This window comes from Crotalus tigris, unplaced genomic scaffold (genome assembly GCF_016545835.1).
Source record: "Crotalus tigris isolate CLP2741 ecotype Arizona unplaced genomic scaffold, ASM1654583v1 scf7180000023713.2527936, whole genome shotgun sequence".
Lineage (NCBI taxonomy): Eukaryota > Metazoa > Chordata > Lepidosauria > Squamata > Viperidae > Crotalus > Crotalus tigris.
The window spans coordinates 324129-341494 of NW_024100135.1; the positions used below are offsets into that span (position 1 = coordinate 324129).

At 34.8% G+C, this 17366-nt stretch overlaps 1 protein-coding gene across 5 annotated transcripts; it reads left to right on the forward strand.

The window, feature by feature from the left end:
- The first annotated feature begins 78 nt into the window (after positions 1-78).
- On the forward strand, positions 79-17162 carry GINS1 (GINS complex subunit 1). Of its 5 annotated transcripts, none has more exons than XM_039320876.1 (8): positions 79-210; positions 3078-3248; positions 4311-4375; positions 11681-11776; positions 12840-12930; positions 14376-14492; positions 14720-14794; positions 16512-17162. In XM_039320876.1, the coding sequence occupies exons 2-8, from the start codon at positions 3174-3176 to the stop codon at positions 16578-16580; spliced, it is 588 nt and encodes a 195-aa protein (XP_039176810.1). In that variant the 5' UTR covers positions 79-210; positions 3078-3173; the 3' UTR covers positions 16581-17162. The 5 variants fall into 5 exon arrangements, with proteins under 5 accessions (XP_039176810.1, XP_039176812.1, XP_039176811.1 ...); XM_039320877.1 differs by having other exon boundaries at positions 107-151; XM_039320878.1 differs by lacking the exon at positions 11681-11776.
- The last annotated feature ends 204 nt before the right edge of the window (positions 17163-17366 follow it).

A 17366-nucleotide genomic window follows, 5' to 3' on the forward strand; every position in this document is an offset into this window, starting at 1 on the left:
GCTACCAATCAGAAAAGGCTAGGCTCACGTGACCTCTACGCGTTACATATCAACGTAGCTAGAACGAATGCTCGTTTCTTCAGCTTTGTTACTAAATTGCCCACATCAAAGATGGCTCTTGTGGGGGATAAGATATGATGCGGTATAAACGGTGATTACTTTTCTCCTAAAAATAATTACGAGCACCTACACAGATACAGCATATAGAAGGCAGGTGAAAACCCATGCTTATTTTTATAGCATTTGCACTTTCCTGTCTGTCTTTGAATCTTATAAGCTTGCAGATCTAGGATGCAAAAATTCGGATCACCGGAAAATGATAACAAATGTAGTTGTTTACATCACCTTGCTATCTCTAGCAGTCGTGGGGATCTTTGTAGCTCTGATTGGATATCACTAAAAATATAAACCATGAAATTTTTTTTCATTCCACAGTGATGTATTGGAAAGTGGGTCATGCTGCACACTATGCAGACTGCTGCTGATGTAACGGTTGAATGGAAAGAAAAGATAATCTGCTATAACCTATAATAATTTTCAATAAATTGCCATCAATGTTTTGTGCATATTCTGTCACTGCACCTAATATTCAAGGAAAGTTATTAAAAGTACATTTGTCAAAAGAAAAATCTTCATCGGGGTCCAATCCAAACTGGGAATAAACAAAATGGAGACTGCTTTAGAAAGAAGGTTGCAGTTTATTGAAGAGCAAAGCCAGACAGAAGCTTGGCTCTGGGAAAGCTGACCACATATAGTAGGGAGTGGTGGGTTTTTATACCTTCTTGAGCTTTTGTTTGGAGTTGTTCCTGTGGCATGAACTTTGACCTGAATCTGAGTGTGCCTTTCTGGTATTCTGATGGTGGCTGGTTAATCCTATTATGTCTTGCTTCCCTGGGGCTGTGGCTGATGACTGTTGGATTTTTGGTGTGAGGGATTGTTGATTCTAGGGATCTCTCTTTCTAATCCAAACTTCTTAGCTCCAATCTTTCTGACAAGATTGTCACATCTGCATTTCTGCAGACCTGGTTTCTGTTTGGGGCAGAGAGACTTGAGGGGGAGGTATTGGTTTCTGCCTTTAAGATCCTTTGTGGAAATATATTCTGCCTTTTTAATATTTCCCAAAATATTTCTTTCTCTGGATTCTTCCCACACATTTACTCTTGTATTTAATAGAAAGGACTCCCAGTCTGGCCTACAAAACAATATTTTATGGCTTACAATGCATGTAAAAAGATATCAAAATGGGGAAGTGATAAAAATTACATTACTTATAAAAATTATAAGCAGATTATAAATGTTTAATATAGTTAAAAGTTACAATAGAAACTACCGGTATTATAAAACCCAATCTACATATCATTTTGGAAAGTCAATCTTGGTGAGCCATTTGAACAGTGCTGCTTTCTTTCACTTCACTGCAGCTTAATGGAACTGTTGCAGCTAAGCCCCAATTGAAGAAGAGCTAGGAGCAGTTGATTGTTTACATTTTTAGAGCACCATGAAATCTGAGGTGCTGCACCATTTGATAAAAGAAAGGCTTCCCAAATATACTAAAACAAGTAGTAGAAAATCACTCTTGAAATATATTGATTTCTTCTGAAACACAATAAAAATACAATGAATTTATAATAGCCACTAAAATGTATTAAACAAAAGTGAGAGGCTTATAACGGGGAACTCAGAATCCATGCACAAAAGGCTTAATGTAATACATTATAATATAATGAAACTATATGTAATGTAATATATTAGTTAATGTGTTTAGTGCAATAATGACATTAATTGAATTAAATAAGTAGTGACTTATTTAATCATAATTAATTGCAGAAGTCATAGTGGCCTGGTTCATATTGACTTGCTGTCAAACAACATTGTTTGGTGTTATATTATGACTGAACAAAGTCATGAATTTTGTGATGGGGGGGGAGGATTAATTGCATAGCTTAGGATTGTAGCCAAAGATTAAAAAGGACAGTCCATGGGAGAGAATAAACTTCATTGGTTCTTACTGAAAAATGCAAGATGTGGCTTTGAATTTTGATAGAACCACTAGTTTTCCATATTGCTTGAGGTGCGTTATTTTCTGATAAAATATTTGATTAAATGTTTAAATAAGGCTACATATCTACGATAAGAAATATTTATACCTGAAACTGATATTACATAAAATTTTATTTAAAAAGGAAAGCAGTGCCATGAAAATGGATTGATGGTGGAAGATTATTCTTTATGCAGATAAAGCTAAAAATTCTATGTCCAGTAGTTGAGATACTTAACTGAACAATCGGTTAGTCACTAAAGAGCAGATTCACTTAGAACAGTGTGAAATAGCCACGAACACATTCTTGCAAAGGTAATTTTGGTATCAGTTGGATTCCAAATTAATGTGTTTAGAAGCCCTTACACGTGTTACTTTAGAAAAACAATGAAGAGATCTGTAGCATCTCAAAAACATAGAAGTTGGATCAAACTAAACTTAGTTACAGCATTCTGTTCTGACTGTAGCCAACCAGATGGCTCTAAAAAGTTTGTAAATGCAACATGAGCTCAGCATCAAAGGTCCACTTAATGGCATCAATAATGTATTTGTAGCTAGATAGATCTATCCTGAAGGAAGACTCTCTCTCTCTCTCTCTCTCTCTCTCTCTCTCTCTCTCTCTCTCTCTCTCTCTCTCTCTCTCTCTCTCACACACACACACACACACACACACACACACACACACACACACACTGAACAGTTCCAAAGGCTCTGGAACTGTAGTCTTTCTAGGTGTGTGTGTGTGTGTGTGTGTGTGTGTGTGTGTGTGTGTGTGTGTTTAAAGAGTAATACAATTGAAATGCCTCAACCTATAAACTTTTTATTGGGGGAAGAAGCGAAAAGTATTGTTTTTAGTGGAAATACTTCAACATTCACTTAGGGCTCATAAAGCGCAAGAATTCAAATTTTTCCAAGTACCTATCTGACTTTCATTGATTCCTCAGTTTCCTGCGAAGTTCCTTGTTTTGTCCCTTGCCCTGTTCCGTAATAAGTAGTTGCTGAAGGCGGGACTTTTGTTTTCCTCACCCATCCTTCCAAGGAATCCAGTCTTCCTATTGGCCGAGCAGTACGAGCGCGATTTACTACACGCCCGCCCGCCGAATTCTAAGGCGATTCGGTCGATCCCGTGGCTGTCATGTTTTCTGAGAAAGCGACCGAGCTGGTCCGAGAGCTGTACCGCGCGAGCGATGGGCAGCTTCCTGCCTTCAACGTAAGTTTTTGCCGTGCGCGCGCTTCGCTTCTTCGCCTTTCCACGGTCCGACTTGCGGAGTCCGCGGAAGCCGTGAGGGGATTGGCGTGAAGGCGAGGCGCGAACGGATTCGATTTTCTGACAGAGTCAGCCTTGAATTGATAAAATAACCTTTTTATTTTATTTACAGTATTTAATCACCTCGCTTCGTTATTTGTGCAGAGGGCTCTCCTAGTAAAATCGTACCCAGCTCTAATACGGTAGCGTTGTCCAACCCAGCCTCTTTCGGGAGTTGGCTTAAGAATCCATTACCTTTCGCCAGTTGTAGACTTTGCCCATATTTTCAGCATCCCTTGAAACCTCATTTTCTCCTGCTAATAATTGTCAAGAAGCAGCTTGTAAGTCCTAATGAAGCAAAGATGGCAGGGTTGGGCAGCTGGCACTAACTCAGCTTTCTTTAGCATCCCTTCCTTCTCTCCAACCATCTGCTAGTGCATTCAATCCTGTCTCTACATTTTTTCAGTTATTTATTTCAATCAATCACTGTTGGAAATGTGAAAAACATGAAAGGACATTTTATCATGTTCGGTAGGCTTGTAAAATAGATATTGGACACAAATACATATAGTAATGTAGAGAGTTTTAAAAAATAATATTCAGATGAAACCAGATTTTTTCATACTAGTATTTATGGACAGTCAACTAGAAAATTTCTCATGGATAATTGTTTTTATATATGGAAACTGCAGCATGGTTATTGTATGCACAAAGATGGAAGAATATAGAGCCTTGGTACATAATTTGAGAAGGTGAAGATTATAATCATTAAGTTTTTAACTGCTACAAAGAAAATCAGAAATGACTTCTTTAAATACTTTTTTCTTTTTTGTTCTTTCACTTTTTCTTTTATTCTTTTATTTTTTATTTCTCTATTTCCCTTTTATATTTCTGTATTTTTAAGCTTATGTAAAATCTTTAAACAAAAAAAATATTTTAAAAGTTATATTTTTATTTGTTGAAACATTTTTCTTGAATTAGGTTAGTAATTAAATGATCATTGTATTTGGTGTTTTCCTTTCCCAGGAAGATGGGATCAGACAAGTACTTGAAGAGATGAAAGCATTGTATGAGCAGAACCAAATTGATGTGTAAGACAATTTCATCAATAAAAGAATAATTTGTCTACATAAAATATTTTTAAAATGAAGCCATAACTCACATTTTGCAGGAAAAGAAATACAGCTAAATATAGCTGCCAGATCCAAGTAGGCAGCAGCTTGTTTGAGCTCAGAAGTTAGCAGCATTGAGCCTGGTTAGACTGAACCACTAGGAAATGCCAGGCATGTAAACTAGATTGGAAATTTGAAACAAATCATCAAAGTTCCCAAAAGAAAGCAATGTCAAATCACTTTCATATTTTTGCCAGGAATCAATAACTGTCTCAGATTAATTATTACAAATGTGATGACTCATCACTATAAAAAAACTACATTACATCTTCTGATACAGACTAACATTTTGGGAAAAGATAGACATATATATCCAATGCCACCTTATCTAGTAAATGTCCAATATGGCCTAGATGACATGTCACTGTAAATAAATATACTTCCTTTGCACTGAATTTTAGAGAAGAATAAAAGTGGTGAAATTGCTTTGGACTGCTTGTAAAGTCCTCTGTCTTTGTAAAATAAATGATTCCTTCTTCAAGATATGTGTATCTCAAAACAAGGCAGAGTATACTTTTTGTTTCGCTTTTATGAATGCAGAATCTAAAAGAGTATACAGTAATTGCATGCTAGAGGACTTATGGGAACAATTTATAGATTTTTTTCAGTACAAAAAAATCCTTTCTTAAATTAGAAACAGAAAACTGATAGCAGAAAAAGATCTAGTGGCCTATCAAGTCTACCCCCTGAGGTTTTTAAATTGGATTTTTTAAATTTTTGTCAGATGATGGACATGTGTTTATCCCAAGATGTTTAAACTCAGTTACTAATGATTGAACAACTGTCTCCACTGAAAGTTGGTTCAAAGCTTCCACTACTCTTTCTGTGAAGGAATACTTTCTAATATTACTTTTGAACTTCCCTTCTGTCAGGTTGAAGTTATGCTGATTTGTTGATTTTTGATTGATTTTTGTTTAATATTGAAAATACTGCCTTCTATTCTTACTCAGTTCCCTTGCAATTCTTTACAATTCATAGTGAAATTTTTTTTTTTATTGAAATTTTTCAAAAGTTTTACAAATAAGAATCCACCCCCCCCTCCCCAACCACCCCACCCCCCCCCGACTTCCCAGAACTGAATATAGGATTATTTAACAAATATTTTAAAAAATAACATTTGCAATTTATAAAATAATTAATAATAATAATAAAAATCACAGTAATAATATATATAATAATAATATACATAACATAAACTTTAAAATGAATAATATATACTAAAAAAGAAAAAAAAATAAAAAAGAAGAGAGAGAGAGAAAGAAGAAAGAAGAAAGTAGACGAAGAATAAAGCATATATATATATATATAAAATATATATATATATATATATATAAATAATAATACGTAAAAAATGTATATATATAAAAAAGAAAAAGAAGAAAGAAAGAAAGAAAAAACAATCATTACAAATTATAAAAAGGCTAAATAATATTTTTCCATATCCAAGTTATGTTGTATAAAATTTATCCATTTTTCCCATACCGCAAAAAATTTTTCTTGAGATTGCTCCTTTAAGAAAGCCGAAATCTTTGCCATTTCTGCCAAATACGAAACTTTATGAAACCATTCTTGTAAAGTAGGCAAAGATTCCTTCTTCCAATATTGTCCTATTAACAACCTAGCGGCTGTAATCAAATTTAACATCAATATAACCTCCTTAGCATCACAGTCAATAACAATACCTAGTAAAAATAATTGCGGAGTAAATTTTACCCTCCTTTTAAAAATTCTTTGAATATTCCACCATATCTTAATCCAAAAAGCTTTTATATGCTTACACGTCCACCAAATATGGTAATAGGTAGCATCCAAATATCCACATCTCCAGCATTTCGGCTGTAGATTAGGGTACATAATGGACATTTTCTTTGGGTCAAGGTGCCATCTATAAAACATCTTATAAAAATTCTCTCTTAAATTTTGCGCTTGTGTGAATTTAACATTTCTTATCCAAATAAGTTCCCAAGTATCCATTGAAATCGTTTCACCAATATTCTGTGCCCATTTAATCATACAATCTTTAACTAGTTCAAGTTCTGAATCTAATTCCACTAAAACCCCATAAACTCTCTTAATATGGGTTGGCCTTTGATCTCTTACTTGTTTTAAAAAAATTTCATCTTCTCTAAGCCAGCCCATTTTACAATCCATCTTCCATCTATCCACTATTTGTCTATATTGGAACCATGAATAAGTTAAGTTTTCATGTGTTAATTCTTCCAAAGATTTTAACTGCCAGTCTTGGCCATCCCATCTTAATAACTGTACGTAAGAGACCTTGTCCATATTTACCCCTTTCCTTATACCTTCTATGGCATGCCGAGGTATAGCCCATAATGGTATTTTGAAGTCACTTTTATAATACTTTCTCCACACTCTTAGCAAAGAGTTTCTTATAATATGAGACTTAAAAACCCAATCCACTTTTTTATTAAATATTAAATAGGCATGCCATCCAAAAAGTAGGTCCCAGCCTTCCAAATGAAGTATTTCTGTATTTGTTAAATTCACCCAGTCGCTAATCAATGTCAATACTACAGCATCATAATACAATTTCATATTTGGTACCTTGAGTCCACCTCTCTCACGAAAATCTTGCATTATTTTAAGTTTCACCCTTGGTTTTTTCCCTGCCCAAACAAATTTATTAATACCTTTTTGCCATTCATCTAAATTACGTTCGTTCTTTAAGATAGGTAACATTTGAAACAAAAAAATAAACTTTGGCAGGACATTCATTTTAATAACTGCAATTCTGCCCATAAGGGATAACTGTAAATTATTCCAGTTTTTTAAATCCTTCTGTACCTCCATCCACAGCTTTTCATAATTATTTTTATACAATTTTACATTAGAAGCAGATAATGTAACCCCCAAATATTTTACCTTATCAACAATTTCAAAGTCTGTTAAGTTAACTAGAGCCTGTTTATCACCATTAGTCATGTTTTTAGCTAATATTTTGGTCTTATTATTATTAATTTTAAAGCCAGAAACACGTCCATATTGTTGAATCAATTGTAATAATTTCACCACCGAAGAAACAGGTTGAGACAAAGTAACAACCAAGTCATCTGCAAAGGCTCTTAATTTATATTCTTTTTTATTAATTTCTATTCCTTTTATTTCTTGAGACTCCCGAATTTTAATCAACAAAATTTCCAGTGTTAAAACAAACAATAACGGAGACAACGGGCATCCCTGTCTTGTTCCTTTTTCTATTACAAAAGCCTCTGACAAACCCCCATTTACAATAATTTGAGCAGTCTGTTTTTGATATATATTGGATAATACTTGTAATATATTTTGTCCAAAATTCATCTCCTTGATTAAACACAGCATAAACTGCCAATTCACTTGATCAAAGGCTTTTTCAGCATCCAAAAATATCAGGCCTGCAGAGACTTGGTTATTCTTTTCTAAATACTCTAATAAATTAATAATTTGTCTAACGTTATTCTTCATATACCTTCCAGTTATAAAACCCGATTGATCCCTATGTATAAACTGCTGCAAGATCCCCATAAGCCTGTTAGCTAAAATTTTTGCAAAAATTTTATAATCCACATTTAAAAGAGATATAGGCCTATAATTTTTAGGCAAAGTAAGATCTTGACTATCTTTTGGAATCAATGATATAAATGCATTACGCCAGGATGGAGGGATCTCTAACCCCTGTAATAAATTATTAAACAGTTCACACAACGGTTGAATCATCTCTTCTACTAAAGCTTTATAATAAATAGATGTCAACCCATCCGTACCCGGCGCTTTGCCCAATTTCAATTGTTTAATAGCTGTAACAATTTCTTCCTTAGTAATTAAACCGTTAATCTTTTTTTCCTGATCTTCTGTTAATTTAGGAAAGTTAACTTTGCCTAAATAATTATTTATATCTGTAATTTGAATATTAGTACCCTTATATAATTTTTGATAGTATTCTAAAAAAGATTTCTTAATCAATTCTTTCTGATAAACCAATTTACCATTATAATTTATTTTATCTATATTCCTCTGTTTCTGTTTTTTTCTTAACTGATAAGCCAACCATCTCCCTGGTTTATTAGCATTACAAAATGTATTTTGTTTCATAAATAGCAAATTAGTTGCAGCTTGATCAGCCATCAGCATGTTAAATTGTGTTTTTAACAATTTTAAAGCTCCTTTAACCTTTTCATCTAAGGGATTTGAAATTAAAAGTTTCTCTTTTAATTTAATCTCCTCTTCCAAGTCTTTCCGTTTCTGAGTCTGTTTCTGTCTATGCAAATTATTCATTTTTATCAAAATACCACGCATAAAAGCTTTACTTGCATCCCAGACCATTGACATTGATGTTCCCTTGTTCATATTTAAAGTAAAATATTCCTTTAAACATTCCTTTAATTTATGAACATTTTTTTCTTGTTTAAATAAATTCTCATTCACCCTCCAGGATCTCCTATCTTCCTTCTCTACAAACAGTTCCATCCAAACTGGACTATGATCGGACAATGTCCTAGGAAAAATTTTTACATTCTTCACCCTGTTGTATAAATCTGTTGTGATCAAAAAGAAATCAATTCTTGAGAAAGATTGGTGTCTATCTGAGAAAAACGTAAAATCCTTTTCTTCTTGATTACGTTCACGCCAATAGTCTCTCAATTCCCAATCTTCTTTCATATCAAAAAAGGCTTTAGGTAATTTAGCCTGTTTAAAAAAGGTAGAAGAGCCTTTTTTGTCCATTTGTATATCTAAGACACCATTCCAGTCTCCCATCAAAATCACAGATCTATAGTCCAACAAAGTTATTTTCTGATGTAGTAACCTATAAAATTGCTCCTGTTGCTGGTTTGGTGCATACAACCCCACAATAAGAATTTTCTTGCCATATAAACCAAGTTCAAGCATAACATATCTTCCGTAAGGATCTGATTCTAACAAGGTAGCAGATAAATTCTGTTTAACATAGATTACCACACCCCCTTTCTTCCCAGGGGCGGGAGATACAAAATGAGATCCCAAGCGAGGATTATTTAAATATTTTTGATCTTTAGCTGTAATATGAGTTTCTTGCAAGCAAATAATATCATTGTTATGTTGTTTCAAATAGTGGTAAATTTTTTTTCTCTTTTGAGGAATGTTTAATCCATTAACATTCCAGGACAGGAGCTTTGCCATCTCCCTTGGCCTTCAGCCTGGAGAAGATCCGCTCAAATTCTGCTGCTGATGAATATGTAGCAGAGCTTTTGGGTCTTGCTCCTCCCACCGGCACTGAAGCAATTTGCTGAGTAGATTCTTCAATTTCTTTTTCTTTTTCTTTTTTCTGTTGTTCTTTTTCTTTACGTTTATGTGCTGCACGGGTCATTCTCTGTTCTTTAACCTCTGGTTGAGACATCCATACCACCTGTCCAGCAGTCATCATCCCTGTACCTTCAGATTTCTGTTCCATCTCTTTGTCACTCAAGACTTTATGCATCATGGGCAAAGGAGAGCCTGCTCCCAGGACCGTTTTATAAAATTCCTTAGCTTTAGCAACTGTATTAAGTCTATAACGTGTCCCCGCATGGCTCAAAACAATGCCCATCGGAATCTCCCATCTAAATGGCATTTGTCTTGCTTTAAGTTCATTTACTAAAAAAGCAAAATCTTTTCTGCTTCTTAAAATTTTAGGTGGAATTTCCTTTAAAATAATAATATCTTGGGCAGCAATCTGAAATCTTTTATTATAAAAAGTTTGTAGAATCTGATTTCGCAAAGACTTCTTAGCAAAATATATCACCACATCTCTAGGCAAATTCCTCTGTTTTGCAATCCAAGAATTAACTCTATAAATTCTTTCCACATCCCCACGTAACTCTTCTTTATCAATATTCAAAATAACAGCCAAGTCATTAATCACCATTTCCATCAAATCTTGAGTTTTATCTTCTTTCAGACCCCTTATTCTCAAAGCATATTCCATCTGTCTATACTGGAACATAAGAATATCATCTTGTGAAGTCTCCACTTTTTTCTCCATATCTTGAAATTTATAATCCAAAAGTTCAACTGTTTCTTCAATTTCCTCTACTCTGGAGTCCAGCTTCACAACCACTGAGGCCATTCCAGATAGAGCTAGAAGTATATCATCCCTCAAAATAGCATTATTCTGTTCTAAAAGCTCCTTCATCTCTTTCTTCATTTCCTCCTTAGTTTCAGATTTATTCTGGTCCAAAAGTTGTTTCATTTCCTCCCTAAACTGTGAGACGGCACTTACCATTATTTCTTTAATGTCTTGTGCTGATGTGCCAGATGGGGGAGGTGAAGGTGGAGTGGATTTAGGTTGCTGCACTGAGGGTATTATTTTAAGTTGTTGTTGCACAGTAGAAGTAGCAGGAGAAGAAGTTACTTTAGAAGCTGCAGTAGCTGGTTGTCGTTTTGAAGCCATTTTAATTTATCTTCCTTTCTTCTTAAAAATACCAATAAAAATAAGTAATCCAAAAAAAAATTAAAAATAAGATAAAATAGAATAAAATAAGATCAATCTAAAAGTCCCCAAGAATAAAAAAGTAAAAAAGTAAAAAAAAAAGCAGTATTAAACAACAATTCAGCCGATCCGTCTTTTAAAGGAAAAAAACTTTCAAAACGCCATTTTACTTTCACTCTCACTTTTCCGCCCGAAAAAAAAGAGAAAGCTCAAAAAAATAAAAAAAAATCAGCACATACTAAATAAACTAAATAAACTAAAAAAAGATAAAATAAAGCTAAACTATAAATAAAATCCTTTAAACAGTTCTGTCCGGTTTAAGATTACTCACGGTTTCTTTAAGTACGGAGATGGTAGCGGCGTCTCGCTTTGTTTCCGAAGAAACAAAGACAGCTGAGAGGCGGAGAAGGCAATGAACTCCGAGGGAACCCTCTTTCTACCCCCCTAAAAATAAAAATCCAGGGAGAGTTAAGAGGTTCTACCTCTATTCATGCGATCTCTACCCCTTCCCTTCGCCCGGGAAGGGGATTGCGAGCCGCGGGCCAGCTGGTAAACGCTGTGCTCCGCGGATCTGACACCTTCTCAGGAGGACGGCTACAAAGTAGCCGCCATCTCCACCGCTTTAACCACCGGAAGTCCAATTCATAGTGAAATTGAGATGAAACTTCTGTGGTATCTAAAGCTTACAAAATAAGTATAAACTAATAGCATGAACCAATTGTATGTTCATTTTGAGTTCAAAATATATTTAACTAATATAATTCTACTATTATTACCAGAAATGAAGCCAAGTCAGGTCACAGTGAGTTGATTACAACAATCAAATTTCGCCATTGCTCTCTGCTGAGAAACCGAAGATGTATTGTTGCATACTTGTAAGTGTCTAGTGATCCTCTGTGAAATAATTCCCAATTCTTCCAAGATCAGATTGTTTCACTTTTGAGATTGATATTTTTAATGGAATTGTACAAGACTTCAAATTCTTAACTATATCTGGCAGTACAGGTAGTCTTTGATTTACAACAGTTCATTTAGTGACTACGAAGTTACAAAGACACTGAAAAAAGTGACTTAGGACCTTTTTCACACTTACACTTTGACATTTGCAGCACCCCCATAGTTATATGTTTGAAATTCAGAAACTTAGCAACTGACTCATATTTATAATGGTTGCTGGGTCATGTGATCATCTTTTGTGCCCTTCTGACAAGCAAAGTCAATGGGGAACTATAACCATGCTACTAACTTAACAATTGCAATGATTCACTTAACAAATGTGGCAAGAAAGGTCATAAAACTCACTTAACAAATGCCTCACTTAGGAACAGAAATTTTGAGCTCCATTGTGGTCATAAGTAAATACTCTGTAAATAGCTTTAATTAGAGAAAATATGTCGGATTGATGTATTTTAGTTATAATTTATCAGCCTATTGTTATTTGATGATGGAAGTGATTGTGCACACAAAATTGTAAGGGACTCATTCACTATTAATTACTCTGCAGCTGCTTTCAATCCCATGGGAAAATAATTTGATTTAATGAACTGCACTCTAACTGCAGCTGAGGTGGCGCAGCAGTTAGAGTGCAGTACTGCAGGCCACTTTAGCTGACTGTGTTCAGCAAGTCAGTGGTTCAAATCTCACCGGCTCAAGGTTGACTCAGCCTTCCATCCTTCTGGGGTAGGTAAAATGAGGACCCAGATTGTTGGGGGCAATGTAAATATATATATACATTGCTTACTGGTGTACACCGCTTAGAGAGTGCTTGCACTTAAAGCGGTATATAAGTCTCATAAATAAATAAATAAATATAAGTTGCATTTTCCACTCTATCCAATTCAAATCACCTCTTTTTCTTTCAAATTCAAAGTAATGCATAGCCCTATTAGAAACTGTACAGTAATGAATTAAATATGTTTCCACTGTTATTATATTTAGGTATGACCGCTTACTTCGCCTCCGGGCCCTTAGGTGGGAATATGGTAGTGTCTTGCCAAATGCTGTCCGATTTCACATGTCAGCAGATGAAGTAAGCTAAATGTGTTTATGCATGTATTTGTGTAGCTTCAGAAGATTGGGAACAATCTGGAAGTATAGGAATATAAAAAAAGAGTATATTAACTACAGATATTAATTTAAAATCACCATACATCTTTAAACATACTATAGAATTTTCACAATCTTTTTAGCAGTTATGTTAGTGCAGTGAGGAAATGGTTCACTAAAGGCGGAAACTATAGGAATAACTGATATTGGACACCGAAGCTGGATTTGCATAATACATTAACCCTGATATGATTACTTGATTTTGACTTAGCATATAGTATAAAGCCAATAATTGTGGTTTTATAAACCAAAATTTATGGCTTAGTCCCATATGTAACTATAGCTAATTATGGTTTATTCAGTAGAATAGAGCAGGGCTTTTCTACCTTTTCACCCATTGTACCACTTTTAGGATATGGCAATATCTAAGTACCACCAGTCGCCTAGCAAGGTGTCAAAAACTTGATGACACCCCCAAAAAGGAAAAAAGTGATGAAGTACAGCTAGTCCTTGACTTACAACAGTTCGCTTAGTGACTGTTCGAAGTTACAATGGCACTGAAAAAAGTGCCCCCCAAGCTACAGCTGAGCAAGACACCTGCCTGCCCACCTGGTGGTGCTCTTCCTCCTGTACAAGGTTTTCATTGTGAGCATTTCTGTTGAAGATTGGCAGCGAGGGGGGGGTGTTTGATATTTATTCCCCCCATCTGCTGGGTTGTTGCAGCAGGTTTTGGTCATTTCACATGACCCTGGGACACTGTGACCATCCTAAATATGAATCAGCTGCTAAGCATCTGAATGTAAATCACAAGACCCTGAAGATGCTGCAACATTCCAGCTGATCGGCACTTCTTCTGGGCTTAGCAGAAGTGCCAGGATCAGCGCCGAGCTCCAGCTGGAGCCTGGCACTGATCCTGACGCTTCCGCTGAGCCCTGACAGCCCTACAGCTCCAGCCATCTCTCGCTCAGGCTTGTGCGGTGCTGCCACTGGTTCAGCTCATTCCCCTCCCCGGCTACCACTTTTCTAGGATTGTCGCGTACCACCTGTCAGGTGCCACTGGTTGAAAAGCCCTGGAATAGAGTTCAACAAACCATAACTTTGTGTAATGTGTAAACCTATTGTAATATTTATGTCCCAAAATATTTGGATATAAATATTAGGCATTGGAATCACCTTTAATTCTCAGGCATACTAAGAATACACGATTGTATAGAAATTTACTCTCAGATGAAGTTCATTGTCAATTACGTATTTTTTTCAATACATGACCTATAGAAACTAGAAATCACTGTGTTGTTAAGAAGAATTTCTGAGATTTCATACTTCACTGTTATTTTGTATTGTCTTTTAATAGTTTGGAAGGATATCTAACTTGACAGTATATAAGTGATACTTAACTTCATGAATAATTAAACATTTTATATCTAGGTGCTTTGGTTTAACCAATATAAAAAGTCGTTGGCTACCTATATGAGATCATTAGGAGGAGGAGATGGCCTTGATCTTACACAAGACATGAAACCTCCCAAAAACTTGTACATCGAAGTAAGTAAAACTGAGGATTATATACTTTTTTAAAAGAAGAAAACTTTGGTTCATTATCAGACTTCAAAATATACAAAATTATTTAATAAAATCACTGCAATCTAAATTTAATTCATTAGGCTGCTCAGAAGAGCATAATTTATGTAACAGAAGAACTTCTTAATGCAGGCTTATGCTTAATTTTTACCAATGATGTACAATATTTTTTTATATTATTTTTCCTTCAGGTTCGGTGTTTGAAAGATTATGGAGAATTTGAAATTGATGATGACACAACAATTCTGCTGAAGAAGAATAGCCAGGTATTTATAAGTAGACATGGTGCAGTTAACTAATGACCAAGATGGAAACAGTTAATTTTTTTTTTAGAAGTTTGGAACACAAGAAGCTATTCTTTATTAGGCCATTGGTTAAAGCTAGCCACTTCTGAAAATGTTGTCAGGAAAGTTGTGTGGACTAGTCACCAATCAAGAATGACTCTGACACACAAAAAATTATCTAGCCCTGAATAATCAGTTCATATAACATGAAGATCCTATGTTTCACCTTAATCTGAGTCTTTTAACTGGAGTTTTGGAGCAAGGACTCCATTCAGGTGCCATAGTTTCCTCAAATTTCTGACCTTCATTATTAATTGCAAATAAATGAATGAGGAAGATCTCCCATGACACAGTAGATTAGAAGAAGAGGCGGTATAAGCAGTCCTCAACATATGACCACAATTGGGCTCAAAATTTTCATCACTAAGCAATGCAGTTGTATAGCTGCATCATTTAGCAATAACAATGCCTATAGTTCAAGTTGCCATTGTTACTGAATCTTATAGTGTTTAAAAGAGGCAATTTCCTAGGCCTCCTACAAACAGTGGGGAAGCTGGCATGTTGGCTTTAATCTTGAAATGCTGCTGATTTGAACTTCTGCTGCTGTGGCTTCAAAGGATTCACTGATGGGCAGAAAAAATGATTTGTAGATTTAAAAGACTGTCCTTGAATAATCAGAAATTTACTATATTGTCTTATCAAGAGTGGTAGAGTTTATTATTGCCCTATTAGTAAATGAATATTCCAAGCAGCATCAGAAATTATTCTTTCAATTTCCCATAAATAAGAAAAACATGTATGCAGAAGAGAGAATTTGATCAGTCTGGGCCACAGCGCATCTATGAAACCTTTCTTACCTCTGTGCCAGATCATTCTAATACATCTTGAGCATTTAAATTGTAATTCCATATACACTTATTTAGAAGGAAGTTAAATCCAGCAAAATTCATTTTGAATGAATGGATATTAAATTAAAAATTATTATAATTCTGTTTATGAACTAAATATTTTTTCATTGGAAGATGATTGAGGGAAACATATTTTTCAATGCAGAAGAATTAAATACACAAAATCTCATTGCTGTTCTTAAGGATTTTCCTTTACAAATCCATTGATTAAGCTTTGGAGGCTGATGTTAGCTTAAGTATCTAGAGCACTGGTTCTCAACCTTTTTAATGCCGCGACCCCTAACCGGTCGTAAGTCGAGGATTACTCAACCGGTCGTAAGTCGAGGACTATTCAACTGGTACAGCACCGTTTGCAGAATGGGACTTTTGGCGGGCTCAGCAGGGCAGAGACAACCTGGGCAATTCCTATTGGCTTTTGAAAGCCAATAGAATTAGACTCTATTCAAGAGAGTCTATTCTATTGGCTTTCAAAAGCCAATAGAATAAAAGGGAGTAGCATAGCTAAGGAAAAGGGGGGAAAAAATGGCGGACTGCGTTGTTTAGCGACCCCCGTGAAATGGTCGTTCAACCCAAATGGGGTCCCGACCCACAGGTTGAGAACCACTGATCTAGACGTACATTTGAGAGAATTGCTATATAGGTTAGCTACAATACAGTGGGATTAATACAAACAATACCTACATAATTTCATGTTATTTTTGATGTTGCTTGTGGGTTTAGGTGGTGCATAAAAAAGATAAATGTAAGTATTTCCTTAGATTTGAAAATGGGTTCTTTTTTTTTTTCTTTAGCATTTCTTACCACGCTGGAAATGTGAACAATTAATCAGGCAAGGAGTTCTGGAGCACATCCTATCATGAGCTGGGTTTACAAGACTGCTAAAATGCACATAAATTAAATAGTTTTGCAGATTTCAAAATAGGGTCAAATAGCATTTTTTCTCCTTTGATAATCTTTTTTGAAAAGCACAAAATAAGTTTAAAGTTATTATTACAAGCAGACAAATAATATTTTGTGAAGAGGAAAGATGTGATATGTACAAGACCTTTCTCCAAAAATAAGTAGTTTGTTTTTATTCATTGCCTCAATTGTTACCTTTTTATTTGATTATCTTTTTGGATTAGAGTTACTTTGTTTTGGTCCTCTCTGGCCTTTTTATATAAAAAAAAAATTAATTGACCAAATGCTGTAACTCTTTCACTAATAATTACTATATATTGCTTTGTGCTATTTGAAATCATGTAGTAATCCTTTGTAAATATTTAAATATTTTTATATGATGTTATGTGATTTCTATAGTAAATGTGAGTGTTATGACTACAGTCACCTTTGTGATGTTTTTAGTTACCATGCTAGCCTTAAAAGTACCCATGGAGTTTTGGCAGAATTCACCCAAACTCAACGTTGTATAATAAAAATTTCCTAATAAGTTTTTAACTGATCAAAAGAATCTGTTTCTTCGTAATTTTAGTGACATCAGAACTATGCAATCTGAGTGGCTTATTTCGCTTTAGATGAAGGAAGAAGTATGTGTTTTGTTAGTGCACATTCATTAATATAATGAATTAATGACTTCAGTAATTTCAAGCACAAATTAAATACAATAGGAAGACAAAAAGGAACCGCACTAAGGCATCTTTGAAAGA